The sequence below is a fragment of the Thunnus thynnus genome, chromosome 8 (assembly GCF_963924715.1).
Source record: "Thunnus thynnus chromosome 8, fThuThy2.1, whole genome shotgun sequence".
NCBI lineage: Eukaryota > Metazoa > Chordata > Actinopteri > Scombriformes > Scombridae > Thunnus > Thunnus thynnus.
Window position 1 is genome coordinate 27,776,233 of NC_089524.1, and position 15,284 is coordinate 27,791,516.

The window sequence follows — 15,284 nt, forward strand, 5'->3', positions numbered from 1 at the left end:
CACACCTGCTCTGTGATTACTGCCTCACCTATGTGTACCTTCCTAATACTCCACGTACCAGCAACTGTGCAAAAAGGGAATTACTACAGGTGAAAACATACTGCTGCATATACACAATGAACATGATACAAACGTGGCTCCAACAACAATTAAGATAAACGGTAAAGATCTAATAAATTGATGATCTAACTGGTAAAAATCTAATTTATCAACTAGTTCATAAATTCAACAATTGCAACAATTTGCACGATGGGTGATTGAGCCTTCTGCTCTACTGCACCACGCTTGTGGAACAGCTTTCCTAACCATCTGAGGGCAGCACAGACCCTAGACTCTTTTAAAAAAGACCTAAAAACTTTTCTATTCAGGAAGGCTTTTTCATCTTAACTCTTATTAATATTTTCTTTATGTTGTATGTTCTATGTTATTTATACTTTGAGTTTCACTATGAATGAAAAGTGTGGTACAAATGAAATGTGTTGCTATATTTATTAGACAAATACCTATTCTGGAGCTAGGTATTAACAAAAAAGTCTTCTCTGTTCTGCAATACATTTATTAATATGTCTAGATTCATGTCTTTTTCTTATCCTTACAGTGTTTTTTGAATAACATATATGCATTGATCAAGTCTGTTGGTTCTCTGCACTATTTTATCCCTATCCTCTATAATGTTTCTTTTTCTATTTAAATTATAAGGATGTTACTATATAGATTCACTGACAAATTGGCATTCATGCACTTAATTATGTTATTTATGTATGTTATTGTACATCCTTGAACTATGACTAATGCCATTTGGGGGTAGATATATTTAATTTGTGATGACATTGAAAAAGTTTTGGGGTTTTTTTTGACAAATTGAGACTTTTGTCCCTATTTTACCTTCCCCTTTGCCTTTTTTTATAGAATGGATTTAATAGGTTGAATAACACTAAGATTCATAATACATATTAGAATGTTTGTTATTAATTTACTTGTTCTTTTCTATTTTTTAACCTTTGGAGTGGTTTGCGGTTACATGGATGTTGCTTAAGATTTATTGCTATCATTATATTGCGTCATTTCGTATCTTTCTAATCTTTTTAATATTATTTTCTGACTGGTGACGCAATGAGTAAATTCAAGGTGCTCTGATTGGATGATTGCGGCAGCTTCTGTGTGTGTATATATACGGACTGTTGTGATGCCCATATACCTGATTAAAAGTTCGGACAGACCCAAACGTTGTAATCTAATAAATATTTAATTTAATTCTAATTGTTTTCGGGTCATTAGGCTACTAAAAAAGCTTGAATTGGTTTAATTAAAGGTTTTGCCATGATGCCACATGCTACGCTGTGTTTGATGGGGATAGTTTTTTTTGGGGGGGAGGGGGCACTAGTAACCCTCCATACCCCCGGGCACGTTCCTACTGTACATTCCTGTGACTTTAGCTCTTATCCTCCGCGTCCCAGCCCTAGTGGAGGAGGCCAGCACCGCAGCTCTCAGCAGAGTTTCCTGTTGAGTTTCCCTGTTTGAGGGACAGGAACTCCCTGCTCGACTTCTCTCCCCCGCCCATGATAATAACACCCACTGAGGAAACACTCCGCTGGCCGACGACTGGAAAAACTTGGAGTTGAAGACTTCCGAAGACGGGACTTAGCAGCCGCTGGAAGGAGTCAACTATCCGGCCAAATGGCTCTCTAATCGGGTCAATAAACGCACAAGTTTTCCCTGATAACCAACAGCTCCGGGTGAGTAGGAGTGATTCATCGTCAAGTTGGTTTCAGAGTGTATATCCAGCTAGTTAACTCCCCCACGGAGGAGAAAAAAAAGCTGTGCGGCGTTGCTTTGGGTGTAGTCTTCCTAACGTCGTTTTGGTTAAGTTGTCCGTTAAAAAAACAACTAACTCTTATCAAATGTTTAGCAGAATTAAAAGCTTGAGGGGGTTAACAGCTTGTTGCTTTGCCAAGCCATTTTCCTGGCTCACAGGCCCGAGCTGTGACTAATCTCAGGCCACGGCACCGAGCCTGTAACTAGCCATACCACGGCTACATGTTGGAGGCAGGTCCTCCCACACCTTTTCCACATCAAAGGCTCCAAATTAGGTCAACTTTCTCGCTCAGAAGTTCGTTTTAGGTGAATTTATTTGAACTAGTGTTAGAAGTGAGCAGTGTCCGCCAGGTGTGATAGCCGCAACAGGGACAAAGAGACTCAAACTTCTCAGTAGTAAAAACTTTTCACTGTCAGCGACTGAAAAGATGTGAAACTCAACATTTTATGATTTTGCTGGGAATGCTGTCTCTTTCTATTTTGTTTGTTGTTTTGAGAATGACAGTAAGCAGGACAGATGTTGTGTTCAGGAACCCCGACTGCGCTCCGCACCCTCTTCTTGATGTTGCATTCACGGCACAGCTATTCACTGTAAATACCGGAGCAGTTTCAAACATTTCTAAAAATGTACGTCACTTTGATATTTGGAGACATTTCTTTTTAGTGATATCTTAAGAATGTATCGTCATTTTAGGGGCAAATTGTGGCAACTGTTGAGTTGAATGTCCATCAAAAACACTTGGAAACGTGTGTGCCTGTACAGTAAAATGAGGAGTCAAACATGCAACATTTGCTGCTCTGTTACTTTTACTGCTCTCTTATCATTGTTAGCTGGGAGGATACAAGGGAAGGAAGGAAGGAGGGTAATATGACATGAAGATACTGTTGGTAAAGCCACATCTGATGTTACTTTGGTGAACGTGGTGTTTTTCTCTCTTTGCGGTTGAACCTCTACTTCAAGGATGCAGTGACGTCAATTTTAGCAGGTGATGAGCTACAGTGTACTGCTTATAACAGAGCGATGATAACACTGAAATTGAATAATAGGTTCCCATTTCCCACAGTTGTTCTGTATTGATCACTAATTAAACTTTTGTGAGAATGTAGATTGGTCAAATCTCTTAAGAGGGCTCAACTAATGCTTGTTTGGAGGGCTTTACTGAATACTTTACTAAGTAGGCTTGAAAGTTTTAAGTTTTAAGTATCGAACAGCACTCTATACTTGCATAGAGAATGCATTTAGAGTTTCCTTTTTAATAAAAAGAAAATATGTTGTCAATTTCCCCTATTTGCCTTCTATACCAAATATATCAAGACAAACCAAGTCTAGACTGCATCTGGATTTATTTTGCTTTGATAGGGAAGTAACTATGATGCGACATCCTCCTAAACGCGTGTTTAAAGTCAGGGTGTTAAAATGATTATCACACCTCGGTCTAAATAAACAAACAAACTTCTTCAGAGGACTGTGTGGCTGGCACACGGCAACTAGCTGATGAAGTCACGTTTTGTGTTTTTCGGTGCAATTATTTGCCACCTTCTGAGGAAAGCTAAATGTTGTGCAGCTTGTGGCTGTTGCTTCTGTTTCTCACTTGAAAGGACTGTATTGTATGTGTGGCTTCCTCTGCATCTTCAGATGTGAAAGGACCTATGAATGTGTGATGTGCTGGTATTTGTTTGTAGCAGAACCTGCTAAAGTGTCAAATTATTCAGCCCTGTCAGACATGACGCAGGTGCAAGTCATACTGTACTACAGTTTGATGTTTCCTTTTTTGAAAAGAATGCTGCGTGACTGCTGTTTTCCTACAGTATCTACCTTTTTAAAAGGTCAGTTACACAAATGACAAAAACCCCATATTTTCACGTACTTGTGAGGATATCCAGCCATGCTGATAGGTTCAGAGGTTTTGAGATATCGGTCTTTAACATTCCTGCTGCCACTCCACTACAATGAAGGTGAATGGAGTTCTATTTGTGTCACTGACAGCATAGAAAAAAGGACATTTGAAAGGCTAAACAACAGCACGTCTTAAGGAACAATGTCCTCGTTAGTCTAGATCAGTGGTTCTCGACCTTTATTGTCTACCATACCTCCATGTCAGATTATTATGCTATTCATTAGATACAAGTGGATATTGCACAGTCAGAGTTTAGGTTGGTTTGGTCAAGTTTGCTTTCATACTTTTACAGCTGCAACAGTTGTAGCGATTAATCGACAGAAAATAAATCTGTAATTTTGAAAGCAAAAATGCAAACATCTTCTGTTTGCAGCTTCTTGAATGTGAATATTTTCTGTGTTTTTTAGCCTTCTATGACAGTAAACTGAATATCTTTGGCTTGTGGGCTGTTGGTCAGGACAAAATGAAACATTTTAGGATGCACCTTGAGCTTTATGAAACAGCTGACATTTTCACCATTTTCTGACATTTTATCGACCAGACAAAGGAGAAAATAAATGATAGATGAATCAATAATGAAAATTGTTAGTTGCAGCCCTACATAATTCTACCACATAGAGTGGCAGTTTCATATGGCAGAAAGTAGTCTCGTCACTCATCTGACTTTACTTTATGTCTCTTGGTCAATTTTGTAATTTTATCTTGTCTGATAAAACTGTGTGATTTCACAAAGTGACAAGAAGCTTAAATCAACTATTATTGGTATCATTGTTACTGTTGTGTGGCGGTGCCTTGTGTATGCCCTCCGCTTCGCACACCTAGGTTACCTACTTGAGGCTGGTTTAAGCTCCTTACCGTGTAATTACTGAGGGAGCACAACAAACACACGGTGTGCAACTTCAGCAGTGGGCGTAATGGCCAACAACCTGGCAGGCTAAATTAACTCTTTTAAGAGGCATGACTTTTCTAATTTGTCTCTTGTCTGGCTCTTAGTTTTACAAGAGGAGACAGCTCGAGAGGCTGCAGTCTTAAGAGGAACTGTGCTCTAAAGCAAAAGCCACCAGGGTTCCCTTTTTTTTTGATAATGGACGTGGTTTCTTTGTTCAGTTAAAGAAAACCGAAAGGCTCAACAATAGTTGTCCTTGCTGCGGTAAGACCTTTTGTCAAATCTACTGTATGTATTTTATTTTCTGTGTATTTTCACACAAACAGTATCCAAGCACAACATTTATTTTATATCTCATCGGCTACTTTCAGTTTCTTGGATGTCAGTTTTTCAGTCCGTCCCCTGTCATGAAGAAGACCCCACATCACATGCTCTCATTGTCTGGGACTCATACTTCCCTATTTTGTTGCTGAGATGACTGATCTGAAGTCTTCCATGCTGCTTGCTTGACTGTTTGCCGTTCATGTTTGGCAACCTAAAAAAAGATGTTTGGCTAAGTCATTAATGAGACATAGCCCACTCTGAGTACCGCTTTACATAGATCTTCCCATTTGACTTCCTTCCCACTTTCATAAGCTGCATTTTGCAATTAACCACAGCTATATTTACTCTCTAAGTTTATTATGACACGGTTTTAGTTTCGTTGGCTTTGTACTCCAACACATTGGACATGAAATGCAGCACTATGAGGATCAAGTTCTGACTTACAGCTTTAATTTAAAGGTTATTGAGTGAACAGTGGAGGAACTGTGACATGTATTAAAAAGGTTGCAGTTCCTACACTTTTCACCCAATATGTACAGTCATTTCAGGTTCATCACGCTGGAGCACAGAGCCAAAATAATGTGTCATTGTCCAAACTAGGAACTGCATTTCATTGTTTATACGTTTATGAGGTGATAAATCTACTTGTCAGGTATATGATACTGTTGTTCAGAGCAAGATGCTTTATTGACCCCCAGTAGACCTTCTTGTGCTTTAAAAAAAGGATGGAATGGTGTTGTACTATTAAAAAGTCATTTTCAGAATTATACGTTTAATGTAACATAGCCTAATGTACCAAGAAGTGCCCTTAAAGGTACTCCGTGGATTTTTTTGTAAAACATTTGCAGAGCCAATTTAAAAAAAAAAAAAAAGTATTTGAAATCCTACATTGTTTACATCCATGTTCACTAGCTTGCAGCCTTCTTCTTCTCTGCCACAGCCACTGGTAGATCAGTGAAATCATGTGAAACTATTAGTCTCTCGAAAAGTAACTTGACTAACTAATTTGACTATACATCTTTTTGGCATTTGAAATAACTTAATTTATGTAATCTCATTAATGCATGGAGGTCCTAAAGGTAGAGGTAAAGGTTCATTTTCATCATCAAAAGCTTACAGCTGCTTTTGTAACGGGATGCAGTTTGCTGTGGTCACTGTGCACTTTGTAGAGATCCTTGTAGATTGCACGCTCGGGCTTGCAGTTACTGTCTTCTGTATTCTTTGCATAAAATCTACTAACGTTATATTATAAGGAGCTGAAGTCCCATGTCCTCACCTAGCTGGCCTTTGTTCCACCAACATCTCTCACTTAATTTATTTCTAAGGAAGAGTTTGTTTTTATCAGCCTTGCTGAAAAGCTGAAACATGATACTGGAGTTTTTTATATGCATATTATAAGATATCCCTCTACTCTACTTGATAGTAAAAATTGGATCTCTATTGTTATATCTCAGTTGTTTATTTAAACAAAACGATGCAGTGACTATTCAACAGCCACATCCCTTGAGTCACATGGGTGGGACTGAGACTCTGTATTTGCCATTGCAATCTCCAAACTGAAAGTACCATGGCAACTGTCATTTCTTTTCTCAGATGACCTCCTATAAAAGTAATCTGCTGTGAATGTTTTATAAGAAACATGAAAGCCACTTTGTCAGTGTGTCAGATGTAATATTAGGCTGAATTTTAAAATGCAGTATCCTGTAGTAGTTCTTCAATTATATGGATCCTTTCTCCTCTTTGTGCTCTGTGCCGTACTTCCATCTACAGAGCAGGAGGTCAGTGACCTCCTCTGACCCCGGGTCTGTGCACGCAGTGACTGCCAGGCTTTTGTGTCGGTGGATAGTCACTGTGGATTGTTTGACTCACTGTCAGTTCTGATTGCAATAGGTTTTTTGATTGTCAGCAGTCAGCAGCAGCAGCGTGAGAATGCAAACCAAAGCATACCACGCCTCTGACTGATACTGCGCTAATCTTTTCGCATTTAACTGATTTTTATTGACTTCAAACATGATCTTGTTGATAGCGGTTAATCAATGGGAGAAAGGTGTTTTTTTTCAGTGATTTAATTGCAGAAATTACACTGTTGTTGCTGTAATCAGGGTTTTCCCTAAAGAACTGAAGAGTGACTCTTCACCATCATTCCTGCTCTGAAATGGTTTATCGGTTTATTAGCATTTAGTATATAAATTGATGACACAATCATACTCATGACTTTTGGGGAAATTCCTGTCATATTCACACTAATAACTGTACATTGAGCAGTTTCTTGACATGCTTGTCTGTACATGAGCTAAGTGCAGAGAATATGGGTGATTTTTCAGAGATAAAGATGTTCTGTCTGTGGCGGGTTTTTAGCATGAAGTTCAGCTTAATTCCCCCACCCATCCTCTGCTCTGCTGCTGCCTTGATGCTTGACACCCGAGCCTCCTCCTTCTCCCCCCAAAAAAAGTCTCTCTGCCCCCTCCTACACTGTCTCATATTATCAAACCAAAAAAATGCATTATGCTGTTTTTAGGCGTGCTAGCGGCCTGGCTCAAGGGATTTCATCTGTGTCGGTTGGTTGGTTGGTTGGCCACCAACATCCAGACTGAAATATTTCAAGAACGACTACTAAAGTCGTAGTATAGGGAGCTGAAGTCCCATGTCCTCGCCTAGCTTGGCTTTAATCCACTAACATCTCCAACTCAGTTAATTTCTAAGGAAGAGTTTGTTATATCAGCCCTCCTGAAAAGCTGAAACATGATACTGGAGGTTTTTATCCATATTGTAAGATGTCCCTCTACTCTACTGGATAGTAACATTGGATCTCTATTGCTATATCTCAATTGTTTATTTAACCAAAATGATATGGTGATTATTCATCAATATTTCAAAAATGACTGAATGGATTGCCATTAAGTTTTGTACAGACATTCATGGTACCCAGAGGATGAACACTATTCATATTTGTGGTTTGGCGTGAACTCTCCTGCTCTATAGTATTACATGAACTGTAGGTCCTGCGTTTTGCGACAAAAGTTGTAAACATGATTCTTTTTTTTGACCTTTTCAGCAGCATGACGTCCACCGTGACCTTAGAGGATGCTCTCTCCAACGTGGACCTGCTGGAGGAGCTGCCACTCCCGGACCAGCAGCCATGCATCGAGCCCCTCCCCTCCTCGGTCATGTACCAGGTCAGTTCTGATGGCTGCGTTTTGCAGCTGTCCGACCTCTCATCCATGCAGACTTGTAGAGCACGCTTCCTCTGTTGCATGCAATTATTTCATAATGATTGTTCTAGTCAGAGACATTGTTTTTCTTTTCGAACTGACTCTCGATACAGCAGTTTCATTATGAACAACTGTTCAATTAGTTAACACTCATCATCTCCATGCTAGATTCTTAAAGCAAGAAACGATAAATGCAAATATTTGGATAGGCCACATTAAAAAGATATGAGCATAGTATTATAATCATGTGTTATATTTTTGGCATCACTTGTAGCATTAATGTAAGCATTACTATATTTTGTCTGTTATATGCTTAATATCTGTACCACTGTCATTTACATAAACGTCATTTTTCCTCCCACAGCCCAACTTCAACACCAACTTTGAGGACCGAAATGCGTTCGTCACAGGCATCGCCAGATACATCGAGCAGGCCACCGTCCACTCCAGCATGGTACAGTAGCAGGGTCGCATATATGAGAAGTGACTGATTAGCGCTTCCTCTCGAGTGTCAGTTCTCTCTCTCACCTCAGTAATGACTTGATGGAGAGAATAAATTCACCAGAATGGGGTCAAAGGCTCGTTGAAAACGAGGCCTGGTAAGGGACTTGCCTGTCCCACCAGAGCATTTGGCATTGTTTAGCAAGCAGCTCATAGGATCTGGGGCCAGGAGCGAGACTCTCAAATGGCCCGAGGACAAACGGATGCTTTTGGGGCCATCTCTAGCAGGAATAGTGAGGCTTTGTGTCTAATTAGTGAGGGATAATTACTGGGGGTCTGAATCAAACAGCACTTTTTGTGCGGAGGCAGGGCTGGCTTGAAAGCAACTCGCTCTCGCTGCCACCCACTGGGAATAAATGACTTACAAAAGAAGCAACGGTGCATGCATGTTTACCGTATGTGTGTGGTTTTGTGTTTTAGATTTTTTTGGGGGGGTTAAATGTGAGCCAGTTTGGACGTTTTACTGGTGGCAGCACAGTTATGTGACTGATTATTAACTTAAGTTTTGTTTTTCTTGCATTAGAATGAAATGTTGGAGGAGGGGCAGGGGTACGCCATCATGCTCTACACCTGGAGGAGCTGCTCGCGTGCGATACCACAGGTAGTCATGGTTTTCTGGTACCATAGTATGTTTTTATAGTGATAATATCTCTGTGAACAAAACTTCTCTTTCGTTCACTTTACCTGACTTCTCCTTAGCGATTCATTATGTCTTTCTCTCTTTCTGTAGGTAAAATGCAACGAACAGCCCAACAGAGTGGAGATCTATGAGAAGACAGTGGAGGTCCTGGAGCCTGAAGTCACCAAGCTGATGAATTTCATGTACTTCCAGGTAATGTCACTTTACCAGCGGCAGGGATTCTCCTTAACCGCTGCCTCAACCTAATCTACAATCTTCTCTCTCTCTCTCTCTCTCTCTCTCTCTCTCTTCCAGCGCACAGCTATCGACCGTTTCTGCGGGGAGGTGCGTCGTCTCTGTCACACCGAGCGCAGAAAGGACTTTGTCTCCGAGGCGTACCTGCTAACGCTGGGAAAGTTCATCAACATGTTCGCTGTACTGGATGAGCTGAAGAACATGAAATGCAGCGTCAAGAATGACCACTCCGCCTACAAACGGTACTCAGAAACTTTGATGAACCCCCCCGCCCCCCCCAAGATATTAGTACTGTAATTACCAGACACTAGATGGCAGCATCAGTCAGCATCCCTGAGGAATACTTTATCTGCCCTCTTTTACCTCACTGACTGATGAAAGATGCTTACATTCTGCCTGGTGTTATTTTTTTTTAATTATTAAAACAAAATCTCTGTCTTGCCTTCGTTCAGTGCTGCTCAGTTCCTCAGAAAAATGTCTGAGCCCTCGTCCATTCAGGAGTCTCAGAACCTGTCCATGTTCCTTGCAAACCACAACAAAATCACTCAGGTTGGTCAGATATGTATCATACTGTTCATTCAACATTTATGATCAAACCATTTAACCTAAAACACTTGCAAGTAAATGTACAGAACATTAAAATGGGGAATGAATCGATTGAAACCAAATGATTGGTTGTGTGATGATTTACCATTTAATTGTCTGTTCTGTACCGTCTGCCAGTCTTTGCAGCAGCAGCTGGAAGTGATTAATGGATACGAAGAGCTGCTGGCCGACATTGTCAACCTGTGTGTCGATTACTACGAGAACAAGATGTACCTCACTCCCAGTGAGAAGCACATGCTGCTCAAAGTAAGTAAGCCTCACACCTGCCAGTGTGGATTGGCTAATGATTGCCTGTGTGATCCTGCTCATTCTAAACAATTTACCAGAGTATTGTTGGCAGTAATGGACATCCTATATATAACCACTGTTCCACTTCTTAGGTAATGGGTTTTGGCTTGTACCTCATGGACGGAAACAGCAGCAACATCTACAAACTAGATGCCAAGAAGAGAATTAACCTCACCAAGATAGACAAGTTTTTTAAGGTATGGAGGTGTAAACATGTGGTAAATATATGTGTTCATGTGTAGTTAATGACACTACAGTACATTGCAGTATAATCATAATACAAATAATAAGAGAGATACTAAAGAAGCCATAATACAGCAAAGAAAGGAAAAAAAGGGAATGAGAACACTAAATGTCCGTGTTTCTCAAGTACCATTAGACACATTTGGTCATTACTGTGTTTTGTGCAAAAACTATAATCTCCATGTAATGGGATTTTTGATTATAATTGCCTCTTAAATGATATGAATCCTTAGTAACCCCAGGGTGTACCTAATGTCTGGTGGCCATGAAGTGAATCCATAAAATCCCTCTCTTCACTATTACATGTTGATCCAGATTTTCCATTTAGAGGAGTGTAACCCTGAACCTGACAGTACTGCTGAGTAACTGAAGGAAGTGTTGGTGTCCAGCAAATCATGACTTGTTAAATATGAAAATATGATATAAAAATGTACAATCATCTTGTGGTAAATAAGGCTTTGCACACCAAGAAAGAATTTCTAGAAATGCTAAGTCTTGCATAACAGGCCTTAATATTCATCCTGTGCAATTTCTCAGAATTTAATTGAACAAAAAAAAACAAACTAATGACCACAAGTTCCAGTTTTAGTTTTATATCTTACAACTCCTACCTACACCTACAACTCTAAATGCTTTATTTACAGCAGAGTGTTCCTTTGAAATTAATGTCATTTCATTTGGTTTTTTTCTCTTAATCAGTCCCTGAATTTATCTTCTTTGGAAACCAAAATGTGTTTTTGTCCTTGTTTTCATTCATTTCACCTTTTCAGTGAGTTTGACCTGGAACTTTGTTGTTTAATATGGTATTAAACATACATTCCTCATGTCATTGGTGTTCACAGCAACTCCAGGTGGTTCCTCTGTTCGGTGACATGCAGATTGAGTTGTCCAGGTACATCAAGACCAGCGCTCACTTTGAAGAGAACAAATCCAGGTAAGAGCAAATCATCATCAATCACCATCAATCATTTTCTGTTGTTCAGGTGGAATGTAGAGTATCTTAAACTCAAGCTAGAGCATTATCCATATTGATAATGATAAGACTTGTGGTTATCATAATGTTGATAAAGCTCAAACTTTGTCTTGTCCTGCTCTTAAAGAAAAGGTTCACAATTTTTCCAGTCTGTCTTAAAACAACAGTCAGGTGTCCATAGGAACAGTGTAATCCTCCTGTTCATACTGGCTGTTAAAAGATCGCCTTCAAATGTGCTTTCAGCAGCTTCAGCAGCCTGAGTTTGTCATGTCAAGTGGATATCTGCCACAGTGACAGTCTTTTTAGCATAAACTTCCCTCTTTGTGATTCTTCAAAAAACAAAAGAGTGACTTTGGCACTAAAAAGACTATAACATTGGAAGATATCTACCTCTACTACTACATATCAGCTGCAGATGAACTTTTAAGTATATCTTCTCTCAAAACAAGGTCTGTGGATTTTGTCCCCCAATCACTTACATTGTAAGTGCATCATGAAGGGAACTTCTAATAACCAGTATGAACAGGAGGAATGATTACGGCAAGAAAGAAACGTATCTGACTGTTGTTTTAAGACAGACTTAAAAAATTGTCAACCTGTCCTTTTTAAAGGCCACATTTCAGCTTGAAACTATTTCTAGTTGTTGAACGATGAATGCTTCTACCTATTTGTCCGTCATATCCTCATAAATAAAGATGATCTTTGATATGATTGTCAAATTAGTAATGAAATGAAAGTCTTGTTTTTTCTTTTGTTTAACCACTTCATACCTTTTTAAAGAATCAGGCAATTTTTTTTTATTACGAACAACTCACCTGAAGAGACAAAAAACAACAATGAATTTATCCAACTATCATGTATTGTCTGTGTAGCCACCCTGAACCAACAAGTCTTTCCTTATCTTGCGATTAAATAGCATCCTGCTGCTTCTTCTTCTTCTTCTTCTCCTTAAATCCTCAGGTGTTTTTTCTTTCTATCAGTGTCGGCACGTCTTCTTTCTTAACAAGAACATATCCACATTTGTCTTACCCCCCAGGTGGACTTGCACATCTATATCCAGCAGCCCCCAGTACAACATCTGTGAGCAGATGATTCAGATCCGCGAGGATCATATGCGCTTCATCTCGGAGCTGGCTCGCTATAGTAACAGTGAGGTTAGTATGTAATAAGGTTTTAAATTAGACACCCAGGTACGCCGCTGCTGAAAATTGGTTATCAGTGAGGTGTTAGATTGTCTTTAAAACAAGCACATGCTGACAGTGCTGAAGAGCGGATCAGTACATTATGTGCACTCAGATATTTTCTTGTTAAAATAGGGAACAGTACATCCAACACCTGGCTGCTTTGTCACACAATCACCTATAGTAGGCTTTAAAAGCGGCCTCTTACGTGTGGGACATTTGAATTCCCAGTGATGATGTAACAAACATTTCAGCAGATGTTGCATCTGCCCCAAGACATCTGCCCCAGCGGTGGGGGGGGGGGAGACAAGACATCTGCTCAGGGCAAAGCTCAAGGGTCACAATCAAGTGTGGTTCAACTGGAAATTTAACCGACTGACTCGCAGATCAGAATCACTGATGCGCTGGAAACAGAAATGTCTAGAACGGGGAAAGTCATTTTAATGATCACATCTCCCATGGTGCTATTTTGTGCAGGGTTTTCTCACTCTGTCTGTTTCATTAAAGGCACTGAATAGTTTAATTATCTAACTTGCACTGTGAGTAAGTCGGGATTTTATAGAGCGGGCCTTCTGTGTTCTGAAAAAGTGTGTTAATTTGTGTCCATGTAGGTGGTAACCGGATCAGGGCGTCAGGAAGCCCAGAAGACAGATGCTGAGTATAGGAAGCTGTTTGACTTGGCCCTGCAGGGCATGCAGCTGCTCTCCCAGTGGAGCGCCCACGTCATGGAAGTGGTGAGGACTGATGAATTATACACAGAAGCAAATACATGGAGTGAATGATTTCTTTTGAGATTTAGTTGAGACTGTATTGATTTTTATTTTGTGTAATTTTTTTTTGCCACTGATTAAAGCTGCAGAGGTTAAATATTGTACTGGTGGCTTTAATGAATAGCTCATCACTCCTTGATTGCTTGATTTTTAAATAAATTTTGTCTGGTCAAATGTTTTAAACTTTTTGACTTTCCCCGCAGTACTCCTGGAAACTGGTTCATCCGACAGACAAGTACTCAAACAAGGAGTGTCCTGACAATGCTGAGGAATACGAAAGAGCCACCAGATACAACTACACGAGCGAGGAGAAGTTTGCCCTCGTGGAGGTCAGTGGTGATTCCTGAGTTCGAGATTATCCGATCACTCGACCACATACGTACATTTCTGAACAACTAGTAGTCTTGTCATCGGTGAACGTTGTGTTTTTGGCAGGTGATGGCGATGATAAAGGGGCTGCAGGTGCTGATGGGACGCATGGAGAGTGTGTTCAACCACGCCATCCGTCACACCATCTACTCGGCTCTGCAGGACTTTTCTCAAGTCACTCTGCGTGACCCACTGCGGCAGGCCATCAAGAAGAAGAAAAATGTCATCCAGAGGTACGGATCACATGACAAATCAGCCTTCTAGTCAGCACATCACTTCTATATACCATGTTCACTCCATACCACATTCTCATTAGTTTTTTTGGGGAAACAAGTCCTTTTACATAAAGAAAGTCAATGTATTAAATATACATTCATTTGGAAAACCTTTACATGATGGCTGAACATATTTACATGTTGTGCTGCAATACAGTCAAATATGACAATGTAGTTACAATTAGAATATTAGATTATCAATAATTAATAATAATTAGAATCTTTTTGCGTGTTGGACAACAGTGTTTCATTTTATAATGAATCCCATTGTTGTTAAATCTGTGTGACTATATGTGCATATTAATACAATTGTTTGTTTCATCCAAAAATGATCCAACTTCTGTGCCCTAAAACATCAACAACTAAAGAATATTTTGCAGAATTTCTGCCACTTTTGAAGGCTAATTCATCCGTGAGGGATGTGAATACAAGCTTTTATGTCCCTTTACAGGCTCCGAGGAGTGAATGATAAAAAGATATTTTATTAGAATTGGTATTTTGCGGTATTTTCATAACCATACTTACTGGAAAATGTCCTCCTGCTTGACTCTGTATGGTTATTGTAAATGTGATTGTGAATCTGTTTTCCTGCAGATTTCCCTGAAAGCTCTAGTAAACTGCTGTGCAGCTAAATCTCTGTAGTGTATAATAGATTGAACCCCACTGAGCTGTTAAGGCCTCGTGGCAAAGCCTTCATGTTCTGCATACTTTATCCCATTCATTATTCACAATGGAAGCTGAATGCAGCTATCCCTGTGTGTGTAACTGTTTGTGCTTGTATCCAAACCTCCTAGCCGATGTTTGACGGCCCCACAACCCCGTTCCTGCTTATACAACTAGTCATAACCATATTTGTTCTCTTACTTCAGCGTCCTCCAGGCCATCCGAAAGACGATCTGCGACTGGGAGACCGGCCGGGAGCCGCACAACGATCCTGCCCTCCGTGGGGAAAAGGATCCTAAGGGTGGCTTTGACATCAAGGTTCCTCGCCGTGCCGTGGGGCCCTCCAGTACACAGGTCTCACCTTTCCGCCTCTGCTGATGAACACATTCTCTACCCCCAACTCGCT

General features: G+C 40.1%; 1 protein-coding gene across 2 annotated transcripts in view; it reads left to right on the forward strand.

Moving 5' to 3' along the window:
* Positions 1-1,458: 1,458 nt before the first annotated feature.
* Positions 1,459-15,284, forward strand: part of cyfip1 (cytoplasmic FMR1 interacting protein 1) — a 28,785-nt gene continuing 14,959 nt past the window's right edge. Inside the window, exons 1-15 of one of the 2 annotated variants that reach the window (XM_067597739.1) lie at positions 1,459-1,736; positions 7,979-8,099; positions 8,500-8,589; positions 9,160-9,237; positions 9,367-9,468; positions 9,571-9,752; positions 9,963-10,059; positions 10,234-10,362; positions 10,497-10,601; positions 11,490-11,581; positions 12,657-12,774; positions 13,413-13,535; positions 13,775-13,900; positions 14,007-14,173; positions 15,085-15,232. In XM_067597739.1, the coding sequence (XP_067453840.1) occupies positions 7,983-8,099; positions 8,500-8,589; positions 9,160-9,237; positions 9,367-9,468; positions 9,571-9,752; positions 9,963-10,059; positions 10,234-10,362; positions 10,497-10,601; positions 11,490-11,581; positions 12,657-12,774; positions 13,413-13,535; positions 13,775-13,900; positions 14,007-14,173; positions 15,085-15,232 (1,674 nt within the window). In that variant the 5' untranslated portion in view covers positions 1,459-1,736; positions 7,979-7,982. The remainder of the gene's footprint in view (positions 1,737-7,978; positions 8,100-8,499; positions 8,590-9,159; positions 9,238-9,366; positions 9,469-9,570; positions 9,753-9,962; positions 10,060-10,233; positions 10,363-10,496; positions 10,602-11,489; positions 11,582-12,656; positions 12,775-13,412; positions 13,536-13,774; positions 13,901-14,006; positions 14,174-15,084; positions 15,233-15,284) is intronic. The other variant, XM_067597740.1, reaches the window with a different exon arrangement.